The sequence below is a fragment of the Rhincodon typus genome, chromosome 4, assembly GCF_021869965.1.
Source record: "Rhincodon typus isolate 14 chromosome 4, sRhiTyp1.1, whole genome shotgun sequence".
In the NCBI taxonomy this organism is placed as follows: Eukaryota; Metazoa; Chordata; class Chondrichthyes; order Orectolobiformes; family Rhincodontidae; genus Rhincodon; species Rhincodon typus.
This window is the reverse complement of record NC_063335.1, coordinates 106400607-106413673: the sequence shown is the minus strand read 5'-3', so window position 1 is coordinate 106413673 and position 13067 is coordinate 106400607. Positions and strand designations below refer to the sequence as shown.

The following is a 13067-nucleotide window of genomic DNA, read 5'->3' as shown; positions in this document are numbered from 1 at the left end:
GCTCATCCAACAATTCTCTAGGAAAGTAGTTCGGACTTATCGATGCAACTAAATTTCCTTATTTCCTCAATCTTTTTCTGACTCTCAAATCTTTGATTTGTACACTTTGAGATGCCATTGCTGTCCAAGGCATTTGATTCTGAAACTTACAAAAATAAACAGATAGTATTAATTGCTTACCGTCTTCATCTGTCTGGATCACAAGCTCATCACTTTCCTTTCTTCCTTCTGAGTTCATTAGGACCAGTTTCACACTTACATTAGTGTAAGGTGGCAGACCATGCAGGGTATATTGCGGTTGAATGTGTCCTGTGTCCTGGCAGACTTCTTCACCCACATGCTCTTGACCTCCCACTGCATACCGGTATTGAGCAGTAAGGTTAAAGCTGTGGCAGCGGGTCACATTGTAGCCGAAAGGCTCCCAGCGGATTGTAATTTGTCTGGACTTGATCTTCACAACTTCTATATTCCTCGGCCCATGCATGGGATCTGTTGAAACAAACGAAAATACTTGTCATCCATACAGATTATCCATCCTTGGGGAATGATTTCCTCTGTAAATCTGTGCTAAGGAGCATTTTGTCATTCTGTTCAACAGAGAGCAAGAGGAAAATATCCCATCTGTTTTGCAAGAAAGAACTAATTGTCTAACCTGTACAACTATAATCAAATTGCCAACATTTAAACATTCATAGACCAATGTTATTTGATAAATAATCACCATGCCTCTTAAGCTACACTTAGTCAAATGTGGCACGATGGCTCAGTGGTTAGCACTGCTCCCTCACAGCGCCAGGGACCTGGGTTTGATTCTACCCTTGGGTAACTGTCTGTGTGGAGCTTGCACGTTCTCCCTGAACCTTCCCAAATATGTGCAGGCTAGGTGGATTGGTTATGCAAAATTGTCCATAGTATGCAGGCTGGATAGATCGGCCATGGGAAATGCAGGATGATAGGGTAAGGGGTAGGATGCTCTTTCGAAGGTCAGTGTGGATTCAATGGGCCAAATGACCTGCTTCCACACTTTAGGCATTCTATGAATACAGTATGTGTAGCAAAGTGAGGACTTAAGAAATCACGGAAAATACAAGGTGTCACTCCTGCCAGTAGTTTGCTTAATAATGCTACTGATTTATTCTTATTCTCATTGGATAGAAGATTTAGTCCCTGGTTTGTGCTAACTTTTCTGACCTCAAACAAGGCAGCAGTATAGACCATATACACGGCTTTATGGTGCCTTTGTCTAGAGAGGGAGCTATCATCCATCATTTATGATCCATACCAAGCCTGTTGGAACTGTATGTGTGGAAGTTGGAAATAGATCTTCCATGGTTGAGATGCTGCCATAATTGACAATTCCCCAACACTCACTATCAAGCTTCACACACAAATAATAGGCACTTTGATAATGTAATGGTGGAATAACAACTAGCATTCTTAGAACTGAATCTCAGGAAGTGAATAAAACTATCAAACATTGGGAGGAAATTATAAGTATATTAAATCGGAGCCTCTGGAAACAGGCTTAAGCACAACATTTTGAATTTATTATTTTAAATAAACACCTTTGGACAGGGCAATTTTAAATATTGACTTGCTCACACTTTTGTGTTTTTACTCTAATTCCCACAAGTGGAGAAATATAATCTTGATCTTTATTGGGAGCTCGTCAGACCAACAAATATGTACCCTACAAGCTAGCCAACATAACCAATCCAGCAACCAGAAAGCAAGATCACATTGTATCATAGAATCCCTACAGTGTGGAAACAGGCCCTTCGGCCCAACAAACCCACAGCGAACCTCAGAGAATCCCACCCAGACCCTTCCTCCTAATCTGCACATCCCTGAACACACTACAGGCAATTTAGCACAGCCAATTCACCTAACCTGCACATCTTTGGACTGTGGGAAGAAACTGGAGGAAACCCATGCAGACACAGGGAGAATGTGCAAACTCCACACAGACAGTCACCCGAGGGTGGAATCAAACCCGGGTCCCCGATGCTGTGAGGCAGCAGTGCTCACCACTGAGCCACTGTGCCACCCCATTGCTTGATCAGATGTGACTCAATCTGTCTATTTTTCGCCAGCTGTTACAATACATAAACCAGGAACAACCCACTCATGGTTAAGACAATACGTTCACTTGGAGCACTGAAGTTGTCATTGTGAGGATGTTTGATGAATGATGACAAATAACTAGGTTACAGTGGACAACATTTTGGTTGTTTGTAGTTCAGGGTTGTGCGGTGGAGTCTTATTGGGTTTTGTGTGAACTTCAATCCAGTGAATGCCATCTAATATTCAATTATATTTCTGTCAAAAGCCAACATCCTGATCAAACAATGCCTTCCACACTTCCTGAGCAAGACAGATCAGGACTGGATAATAATAAAGTATTATGTTATTTTATGCTTTTATATTTCAGATTTATTGTTTGTTTCATCATGTGGTAGATGTGAAATTTATTTTAAAACTACAAATCTGTTCATACAAAAATGAAAGATCAGTCTAAAAAAAAGATGCAAGTTAATTCAGCATTTTCCTGACAACTGCATAACCAAGGTGAAAAGGAATACACGTAGGAATGAATTTAAACATCTTAACCTTGTTGTATTTTGAGATAGTTAGCTGCAGGGTGTCCAAAACATTTCTTTGCTGTGACAATGACAGATAGTAATCATTTACAATAGATCATGCATCAAAAACATATTTGTGAGGGGAATATATCAACTAAATGGTCTTGATCAATGCTCAGTGTTACTCAAGCATGTACGAGCCTTTTGTACAAATGTATTTTGCGTTTTAATTGACCTGGCTGATTAAATATATCTGCAGGGAAATGAAAAAAAAGGCTGTAAATTAATTCAGAGCAACATGGCCACAAGTCAATTACTGAAGTGTTTTAGATTACGCTCATTTGTTGGGATAAAGATAATTACGTTTAGACAGCGAATCAAATCAGTGAGGTATTAGTCATGAAAATAAGGATTGCAGATAGTTGAGTTGTTCTTTTGAGCACTTTGTCAGGTTTATTACTACATATGATCATTTGCCCAAAGAAGAACAAATCATGGCCTTGCCAAGGAGACATAACTTTTTGTCTGTAGGACAGAGGGAGCTATTCTGGACCAACATCATGAAACAGAGGTATGGGGCATTTTCAGTTGACGTATACATGCTGAAAACTAGCAATAGTTTGTCGCCAGTTTCTCAAGTACATTCAATGCGTGGTTTGGAGAGAGTGCTCTTCCTCTCAAGAGAAACCATTTGAACACCGTTATTCCCAAAAAAACAATCCAAAGAAAAGACATTTGCTTCATATCGAGAAAGCTTTCATGGCTGTTTGTACAATTCGCAACAGTTATGTAAGAAATGTCACTTGATTTATATCGGAGCTCATTAAAACATGAATCACTTCTGTGATATCAATTGTCTAAATAATTATGCTGCTGACGAAATATAATTTGAGAGTTAGTTCCATTTAGATTTTTACAACTTTTTTTTTCAAAATCAATTTTAATTGATGTATACCAATTTTGTGTTTGCTATAAATAGTTTGATTGAACCAGTAAACAAGCTTGCATTGGCGACATTCAACACAAGTGGCATTTCTTGCTGTGTATCTGAATGTTTAATGGTGATTTACATTTGAATATTTTATAATTGCTGAAGGAGGGAAAAAAATGGGCTGATGCCAACCACTCAAGTATTGTGATACCATCCAAGATCAAGCTGCCCACTTGATAGGAACTTCCTTTACCATGATAAGGATTTACATGGTGGCAGCAGAAATATCAGCTAATCTCCTTTGACAGTATCATGCAAACCTGTTCCACCCTCTGTAGAACATGGGCAATAGATACTTGGGAATTACACCTCCTCCAAATCCCTCTCCAAGGCACGTACTACTCTGCCTTGTAAATATATCTTGATTCTTTTGTTGTATCTGCACTAGAAGGCTCAACACGACCTTTTGAAGGGCAATCAACGATGGGCAATAAATTTTGGTCTTGTTAGTAATGAACAACATGAACAAATATCCAGTGGGTGCTCCGGCAGCATTACATTATTCATTTAATACCCTCTCCTCATCAACAGTCTTCTGATCACTGAAAGCAGTGTCATTGCCTCTGAGAGGGAAGTAATGGTGAGCATCTGGAACGTAACAAAGGTAAGTCAAAAAGAAATGAATTGGTCTCTTTAGAAAGGATGAAATATGTCGGTGACCTCAGTGAACTTTTCAAGACTAGGAAACAGATTAGCAAGTTTAGTGTTGGTGTGTTTTTCACTGGGTTCAAACACCAAAGATCACCATAAATTAAGAATAAGAAGTGAAGTCAACTGATTTATTTTCACCCAAATGAGAAGCAGCATTGTAGAGACTTTGACAGAACGTGCAAAACAAATGGGGTCAAGAAGTATTCAGTGTCCTGGAGACAGAAGGGAATGAGAGAAAGATGTGTCATTTACAGGGATCTGGACATAGTGTCCCTAAAACTTACGTTTTTAATTGTTTGCTGGAGCTTAGGTTGAACGTTAATCATTCAGAGTAATATTTCCTTTCAATCACGTTAACCTGCCTTTCCTGCACTGTTATATTTAGAAAGAAAGCATGACTGTCTCAAATACTTGAGAAATTGTGGTGTGTTAAAATGAATAAACAAGCTCATTTATTCACCTTGACATAGCGCAAACTTAATTATAATGTGTAGTATCCAATACCTGTGACTGTCCAATTGCCTGGAGCAATGAGAAGCAACGACAAGATGACTAACCTCTTCCCATATACTTTGTCTGCCTTAAATAATCAGCCACAGCATTATGAAATGCAGAAAGAAAAGCAAAGCAAATTGCTTTCCTGGTTGACAGCAGAGGAGATCTGCCATGAAGCACACAGCAACTGTATTCCCTTCCTGATACTCATCATAGTCAGGCATTTTAGCAAAGGGATTGGATCAAATTTTCAACCAGTGTTAGTATTCACACTCCTGGGTCAAATGTAGCACAGCCAGAGGCAGGTCTGACATGTGCTCTGTGACTCCCCAGAAAAATGTGTCTTGGCAGCCAGTTGTTTGATTTTTCTAAGTGATATTGTCAACTTGGTGCCAATTAGCAGGCAGCTTGAGGTTATGGCCTCAGGCTCTTTAGGACCTTGGCTGGGACATCTCAAATTCAACTTGCATAAGGTGGTCCAGAGAGACTTGAAGGCAGGCTCCAGAGGCACAAATGAAAGGTACTAATCAGAACACCATTTCCAATGTGTGCAGGCCTCAGCTGTCTTTTGACATACCATCCGGCACCTGTCAGACATGTTTGCCATGCAGTGCATGGCATGATGACAAACCCAATAGGTGGACTAACAAGTCTGTCATTCTGATGATCAAATCTGAGGCAGTACCAGCTGAGTTAGAGGTGTTTGATGGTTATAAATAAAATTCCAATTTGTCAACACAGCATGACACCAATCCCATTTGTAAGCATGTAGCACTCCCAGATAATCTTGGCACTGTTCTATTCATTGTGTAGTTTGTGGAAGGCAGTGCAGAGTCCACACAGCAAGCCCACTTTGTACAATAATTTCCATTATGAATGCCAGTCGATGTGAAACAGCAGTTTCCAAGCTGCCAAACAGAGAATAAATAAAAGGTAGACAAGTGCCCCAGGTTTTATTTTAGGAGGTACAGAATGTAAATATAAAGATATATCTACCCAACAGTGTGGTGCTATGATGACATAATAAGATAGCACAGAAACAAGCTAGCTATAAAGCAATAAGAGATGTATTCATTTCCGATATTAAGAATGTCTCATACTACTTTCTAGAGGAAAACATAAAACGGACCAGATGGCTGCTATTAAGGAGGGAAGGAAGTGTGGGTTAACCTGAAGAACTCTCATCTATAATCAGGGAAAATATGTGATTAGACCTGATATCGGGCACTGGGACTACAATCAGCAATTACCCTGCATCTGGTCCAATTGAGGCAGTCAGCATGTAAGCTTAACACTGACTGTGTATCTACTGTCAAAACTAGGTCAGTAGAAATCATGGTGCTGTCTGGCCAAACCATCAACAAGGGGACCAGGTATATGTGCAGTTAGCAGGATGTCCAGCTTAATAAAGGCTAAATGATGCAGAAATCTAAAACAGAGAATGCCGTAGAAACTCATTCACAGATACTAAGAACTGCCAACCCTGGGGTCAGAGATAACACAGTGTGGAGCTGGAGGAACACAGCAGGCCAGGCAGCATCAGAGGAGCAGGAAAGCTGAAGTTTCAGGTTGGGATCCTTCTTCAGAAATGGGGGAGGAGGAAGAGAGTTCTGAAATAAATAGAGAGAGGAGCGGTGGGGCTGGGGAAGGTAGGTGGGATGGTGATAGGTGAGTGCAGGTAGTCAGTGGTGGGGATTGGTCAGTGAGGTGGGAGGAGCGGATAAGTGGGAGAGAAGATGGGCAGGTTGTGTCAGGTCAAGGATGCGGGGATTAGAGGGAGGATTAGTCTTGGGATGAGGCCGGGGATGGGGAGATTTTGAAACTGATAAAGTCCACACTGAGACCATTAGGTTGTAGGCTCCCAAGGCGGAATATGAGGTGCTGCTCCTCCAGTTTCCTGCTGGTCTCATTGTGACACTGGAGGAGGCTCAGGATGGACATATCAACATGGACATGGTATTGCAGCAACAGGCTAAGAGAGAAATTCCCAGATTCTCAAATGTGGCATTCAAGGCGTTAGTCATTTTCCCCATTTGCACATCACTTTAAATCTAGGCTGTCTTGTTTTCTTCTTTATTAAGATTAGGAACAGTTTCCCCTTAGCTACACTGATCAGCGGCTCTGAATTTGAAAACATCTATTAAATCTACTCTCAGCCTTCTTCTCTCCAAGGAGAACAGCGCCAAATTCTTCAATCTATCCTCACAACTGAATGTGATCATTCCTGGAACCATCCTTGTAAATCACTTCTACACTCTCTCCAATGTATTACAGCCTTGGTTCAAACATGGACAAAGTAATTGAATTCCAGAGGTGAGGTGAGAATGACAGCCCTTGACATCAAGGCTGCATTTGACTAACTGTCAAAAACTCAAATCAAAGGTAGCGAAGGGAAAGCTCTCTGTTAGTTGGAGTTTTACCTAGCACAAAAGAAGATGGCTGTGGTTAGTCAAGGTCAATCATCTGAGCTCCCGGACTGTCTATAGGAGGTCCTCAGGGTTGGGTCCTAGAGCCAACCATCTTCAGTTGCTTCATCAATGACCTCTCCTCTACCATAATATCAGAAGTGGGGATGTTCGTGATTAATGCACAACATTCAGTATCACTCATGAGTCTTCACATACTGAAGCAGTCTGTTCTGGAATGCAGCAAGACTTTGACAATATCCAGGCTTGGGCTGAAAAATGGCAAGAAATATTCATGCCACGCAAGTGCTAGATAAACACCATCACCGACAAGAGAGAGTTTAACCATCACCCCTTGACAGTACCATTACTCTTACCATTAATAAATCCCTCACTATCAACATTCTGGGAGTTACCATTAACCAGAAACTGAACTGAAGTAGCCATATAAATACTGTGGCTACAAGAGCAGATCAGAGGCTAGGAATTCTGCTTTGAGTAATTCAATGTTCATCCTCCCGATACCAGTCCACCATCTACAAAGTACTAGTCAGGAGGGTGATGGAATACTCCCCAGTTGCCTGGATGAGTGCAGCTCCAATAACACTCAAAGTATGACACCATACAGGCCAAAGGCAGCTCATTTGAACAGCACAACATCCATAAACATCTGCGATAACAAGGTGTAGAGCTGGATGAACACAGCAGGCCAAGCAGCATAAGAGGATCAGGAAAGCTGATGTTTTGGGTCTGGATCCTAGAAGAAGGATCCAGAAATGTCAGCTTTTCTGCTCCTCTGATGCTGCTTGGCCTGCTGTGTTCATCCAACCCTACACCTTGTTATCTCAGATTCTCCAGCATCAGCAGTTCCTACTATCTCTGAATCCATAAACATCTACTCCCTACACCACTGTTCAGTAGCAGCAACATGTACTACCTACAAGATGCACTGCAGAAATTCAACAAGGCTCCTTAGACAGCACCTTCCAAAATGATGATCAGTAGCATCTAGAAGGACAAGCGCAGCAGAATACAATCGGATACCACCATTTCATCTCCAAAAGACTCACCATCCTGACTTGGAAATACATCACCGTTCCCTCAGTGTCGCCGGGTCAAAATGAAGTCATAGAGTTTTTACACAATGGAAAGAGGCCCTTCAGCCAATCATGTCCATGCCTGGAACATATAGACCAGACCAGGAAATGACAGCAGGCAACAGTCAACCAGACAGGCTTTAGAACAATTCAATAGTTTCATGGTCACAATTATTGACACTCGTTTTTATTCTAGATTTTTCTTTTGTTCACTCAACTTAAATTTCACAGCAAGAAATCTGTGGGATTTGAACTTGAATCCCTTGATCATTAGTTTGCTTTCTGAACTATCCATCCAGCAATATAAACCCTGATGATGGTACTCATTCACAAATAGTGTAACAACTAGTTGCTAACCATTGCGGATTTACTCTGAAGCAAGTTCTCGTCCAGCTTTTCCTTCAGAATAGATTCTACCACTTGACTTATTATTATGAATAGTTTTGGGGACATTGTCAACATTAGCATATATTACCTCTTTTATCAATTTCCAACTTTGCAGAATCCCTATTGTACTCGGAGATCATTCCATGTTTATAACAACCCTTCCTCAAAATTCTTCCCAGCTCTACTCCAGCAACTAGGGTATCTCCCTGTTGGTCCCTAGAATATGTTGGTCATTCAGTTCCCTAATTTACCATGTCCATGATGTTCTCATGGTGAGTTCCCTGTGGACAACCAATAATCACATGCAATGAACCAAATTGCAAAGAATTATAGTGCAGAAACAAGCTATTTGGCCGAAGAGATCCATGCTGGTATTTTTATTCCACAAAACTTCCTGTCACCTTGGAACTGAACTGTCTGTATCTTTTCTGCTCCAGTGTAAAATATCTCCCCAAGATGTTGGCAGCGTAAAGGCAAAGGAACCAAAGCACACAGCCCTGCTAGACTTTGATCCCCATTTACATAGGCACTGAAAGAAGCACAGAAACAGTCCATTCAGCCCAACCATTCTATACAAGTGCTGATGCTGCACTGGAACCTCTCCCTTCTTTGCTTATCTAAATCTACCATCACAACTCTCCATTCCTTTTTCCTCCAACTACTTGTTCAGTTTCCCCTTAAAATCTATCTGCATTATTTGCTTCAATGAATCCTTTTGAGTTCCACTTTATCAGAACTCTTTGGGTAGAGAAGTTTCTTCTGAGTTCCCAAATGGATTCTCTGGTGACTTTCTTATATTGATGACTCTTTCCCGCATTCTCTCTGCATTAATTCTATTGAAATCTTTCATGAATTTAAAGACATCCATTAGGTCATTTTTACCAGAGAAAAGAAATCCAATCCATTCATGATACATACAGCCGTGCATTTCTGAAATTGTATTTGAGTTTTCCGGAATATCAAAGCCTAATTTATCATCATAAAACACTACCAAGCATCAGAAACTAGTCGCCTGCTAACCAAAGGAATTTGAGAAGGCATCCCTTTATTGCACCCTGGCGATAGTTCAATAAAGAAATATCAACAATATCATGGTGGCCCATTGCCAATGCTGGGAGATTAAAGAAGCATCATGACATTGTAATTTGCACTCAGATAGTTAGGAACCACAGCACTAGATAACTAATATGGAGATAATTTTACAACATTAAGCATATCCTAATGTAGTGCTTCTTTATTACTGCACTACATCAATGTTCAGATATTGCTGCCCTCAGCCAATGCAGCCTACAGCATGGTCGTCTCAAGTACATGTTTGTTAATGGCTTGTTAATTGTTTTGTTTGCATCAATTAGACAATCAATTTGGTGCTTACCAAACATCACACATATTTAAATTGTTCTCACACAGGAATGAGAAAATGATCAGCATTTTTCACAAAATACCTCAAATTTGGAGGAAAATACTAAAAATATTTCAGCTGCTTAGAGGTAATTTGTTGGGCATCACACCTCAGCTGAAACTAAAATGTATTTGGCGAACTGCTTTTGATGTTTTGCAAGTCTTCCTTTTTGCATCAGTAATGGAATGGCAGCAGCTGAAGGAAGCTTAAACGCACTGGGGCTGCTTTTCTTGTTGGTGTTAATGCAATGACCGATAACTGACATAAACTGCATGTGTTATTATGATGAACAGAAACAGGGGAGGTAATACATAATCAACGACTTGAATGTACTTTGAAGTGATGGCTTATAATGAATATTTCCTGCCAAGTATTTTGCATAACTACCCATTAGGTACAGTCACAATTAAGATTGGATAATTGTGTCATTAGTCTGCCTCATGATATGATGGTGTGGTGTGCCAATATCACAGGCTAACACATGCTTTCTTACTATATGACATGCAGCATCATATCTTGTCACATAATTTAAAACTAATGTCATATTAAGTGCATCCCACACAGAGTTTTAGAAAAACAAAACTGAAAGAACTATGGATGCTGGAAATCAGAAAGAGAAACAAAATCAGAAATTGCTGGAAAAACTCAGCAGGCCTGGCAGCATCTGTGGAGAGAAAGCACAGTTAACGTTTCGGGACCAGTGACCCTTCTTCAAAACAAAGTTTTAGATGTTATTTTCTTGGGAAAATGATTAAAAATTTGAATGAAAATACATTTTTGAGATCAACATTTACTTTTACTTTCATGACCTTCTGTAATATGATATTTACGTTGCATAATCTGAGTGATTTAACCCTACAGTGGCTCAGGCTCTGTCCTCTTAAAACCAGGCATATAGAAGCAGATCCCAAGTTCAACTCCTGGTCTGCATTGTGTTGGTCAATTGTAACCAGAAATCTTTGTGTGCCTGCGCTAAAGAGAGAATTGATCTAGATCTTGTTTCTGATTGTTATTGAACCGTATTGTACAGCACAGGATCAGGCCATTCAGCCATAGAGTCTGTAACAGTTCTTTAGAAGGACAAACCACTGTTATTCGCTGCTGTTTCCCTACATCCTATCAATCATATTTTTTAGTATTTATCAAATTTCCTTTTGAAAATTCCTGTTGAATTGTTTCCCTGCCACTATACCAGGCAATACATTCCAAACGCTAACTAGTCATCAGACAAAATAAATTTCCCTTATTTAGTCGATCACCTTTAAATCTATAACCTCTGGTTGTCAACCCTTCAGCAAATGGAAACAGGCTCTCTATTTAATCTCTCTAAACCTTTCATGATTTGGACACATATCAAAACTGCTCTTAAGCTTCTCTGCTCTAAGATGAACAAGTCAATTTCTCTCTGTCTATCTATGCAACTCGAATCCTTCAACCTGAGAATTGGTCAGAAAATCTCTTCTGCAGCCTCTCTAGATCGTTCATGTTCTTCCGAAAGAGCGGTGCCGGAATTGAACTCAATACTTTAACTGAGGCCAAACCAGTATTTTACACGTGTTTATCAGAACTTTCTGGCTTTTGTATTGCATTGCAATGTCTTCTGCTGGAATTAACAAATGTGGGACTGTTAAACGAGCTCAAGATCAAAATCAATTCCATCACACACAATTCCTAATAAAAAAAGGCCTGACCATGAACCGTTTGAATGAGGGGCCAGAGAGAAACTAAAATTCGTGGAATCCTCCTATGCAGGTCACTAATAATTTCAGACAGGAAGAGAGGTGAAGAAACTGAGGAACAGAGGCTGCTGGAAGCAAAAGAAAATAAACAATTTTCATTACCAGGCTATCTCTATGACCTTTGTAACTTCATTACTAAGAATGTTTCAAACAAATTGCTTTGAAAAAGCAATTGTACAATGAAAACCAATTGTCCATCCAGTTATTTATCTTCATTTACTCTTAGAGAAAGAAGTTTTAGAAACACAGAGGAAGGAACAAAAACACCACGATTGAAGCAGCTTTGGTTGTGCAGTTCACTTCCATAAGAACCGAACATTGCCGTAAAATTAAAAATTCAAAGAATTCATTTTTTAATCAGACATTGTCACCTCTGAAAGGGTTTACCTCTGCAGTAAAGTCCTAATTTCACAATTAGATTCCTTAAGAATTTTTTTGTATATAAAAGGAATTATTTTCTCAAAGATTTACGAATAACATTACACTCTTGCTGACAGAATTGTCTGAAGAAATTGAGAAGGTGAAAAAGATATTGTCCAGATATGACTGGTCAATATATGAATGGTAGTAAGTATGTAGTCACTCTGTTATTTTTTCTTCACTCATGAGATGTGGGTATCTCTGGTCTAGGCCAACATTTATTGCCCATCCATAATTGCCCAGAGGGCAGCTAAAAGTCAACCACATTGCTGTGGGTCTGGAGTCACATGTAGGCCAGAACAGGTAAGGATAGCAGATTTTCTCCCCCAAAGGACGTTAGTGAACTAAATGGGGTTTTTCCAACAATTGAACAATTGACAATGGTTTCATGGTCATCATTAGTCTCTTAATTTCAGTTTCCTTATTGAATTCAAATTCAACTATCTGCCATAGTGATCTGCCATAGTGGTCTGTAAAATGAAGCATCTTTAAATGCCCAACGTTAAAGACCCATGTAAAAAACTCAGGGTCATGCAAAGTGTCAGTTTTCGGAGTAGAAGAGTACAAGCTCCAATAATAATTCTGCTTCTTAAACAGGACACAGCTGCCAACCCCAGCCCATTTTGCCATTTCAACTGCATTGTCAGAAACACAACTCTTTGCCAGTTTACATCCTAACTTTGCTGGAACATCTAATAAAAAGGTAATTGCCTCCCAACTGCCCTTTGCATTCACCATCCTGCTAGTTTAAAAAAAAATGAAATCGCTGCAACAAACCAAGTATCACTAAACGATAAAAGGACAGCTCCAGCATGTCTTATCACCATCGAGAGTATGAGAATTCTATTGGGAATATAACATTAGCCAAGCCCACAAAAACTGACCCTGTGTATAGCTG

The 13067-nt window shown here is 39.9% G+C and overlaps 1 protein-coding gene across 9 annotated transcripts in view; it reads right to left on the bottom strand.

Moving 5' to 3' along the window:
* Positions 1-13067, bottom strand: part of LOC109916843 (receptor-type tyrosine-protein phosphatase mu) — a 786238-nt gene that overhangs the window by 346876 nt on the left and 426295 nt on the right. For all 9 annotated transcript variants that reach the window (XM_048595836.1, XM_048595838.1, XM_048595837.1 and 6 more), the window contains exon 8: positions 181-489. In XM_048595836.1, the coding sequence (XP_048451793.1) occupies positions 181-489 (309 nt within the window). The remainder of the gene's footprint in view (positions 1-180; positions 490-13067) is intronic.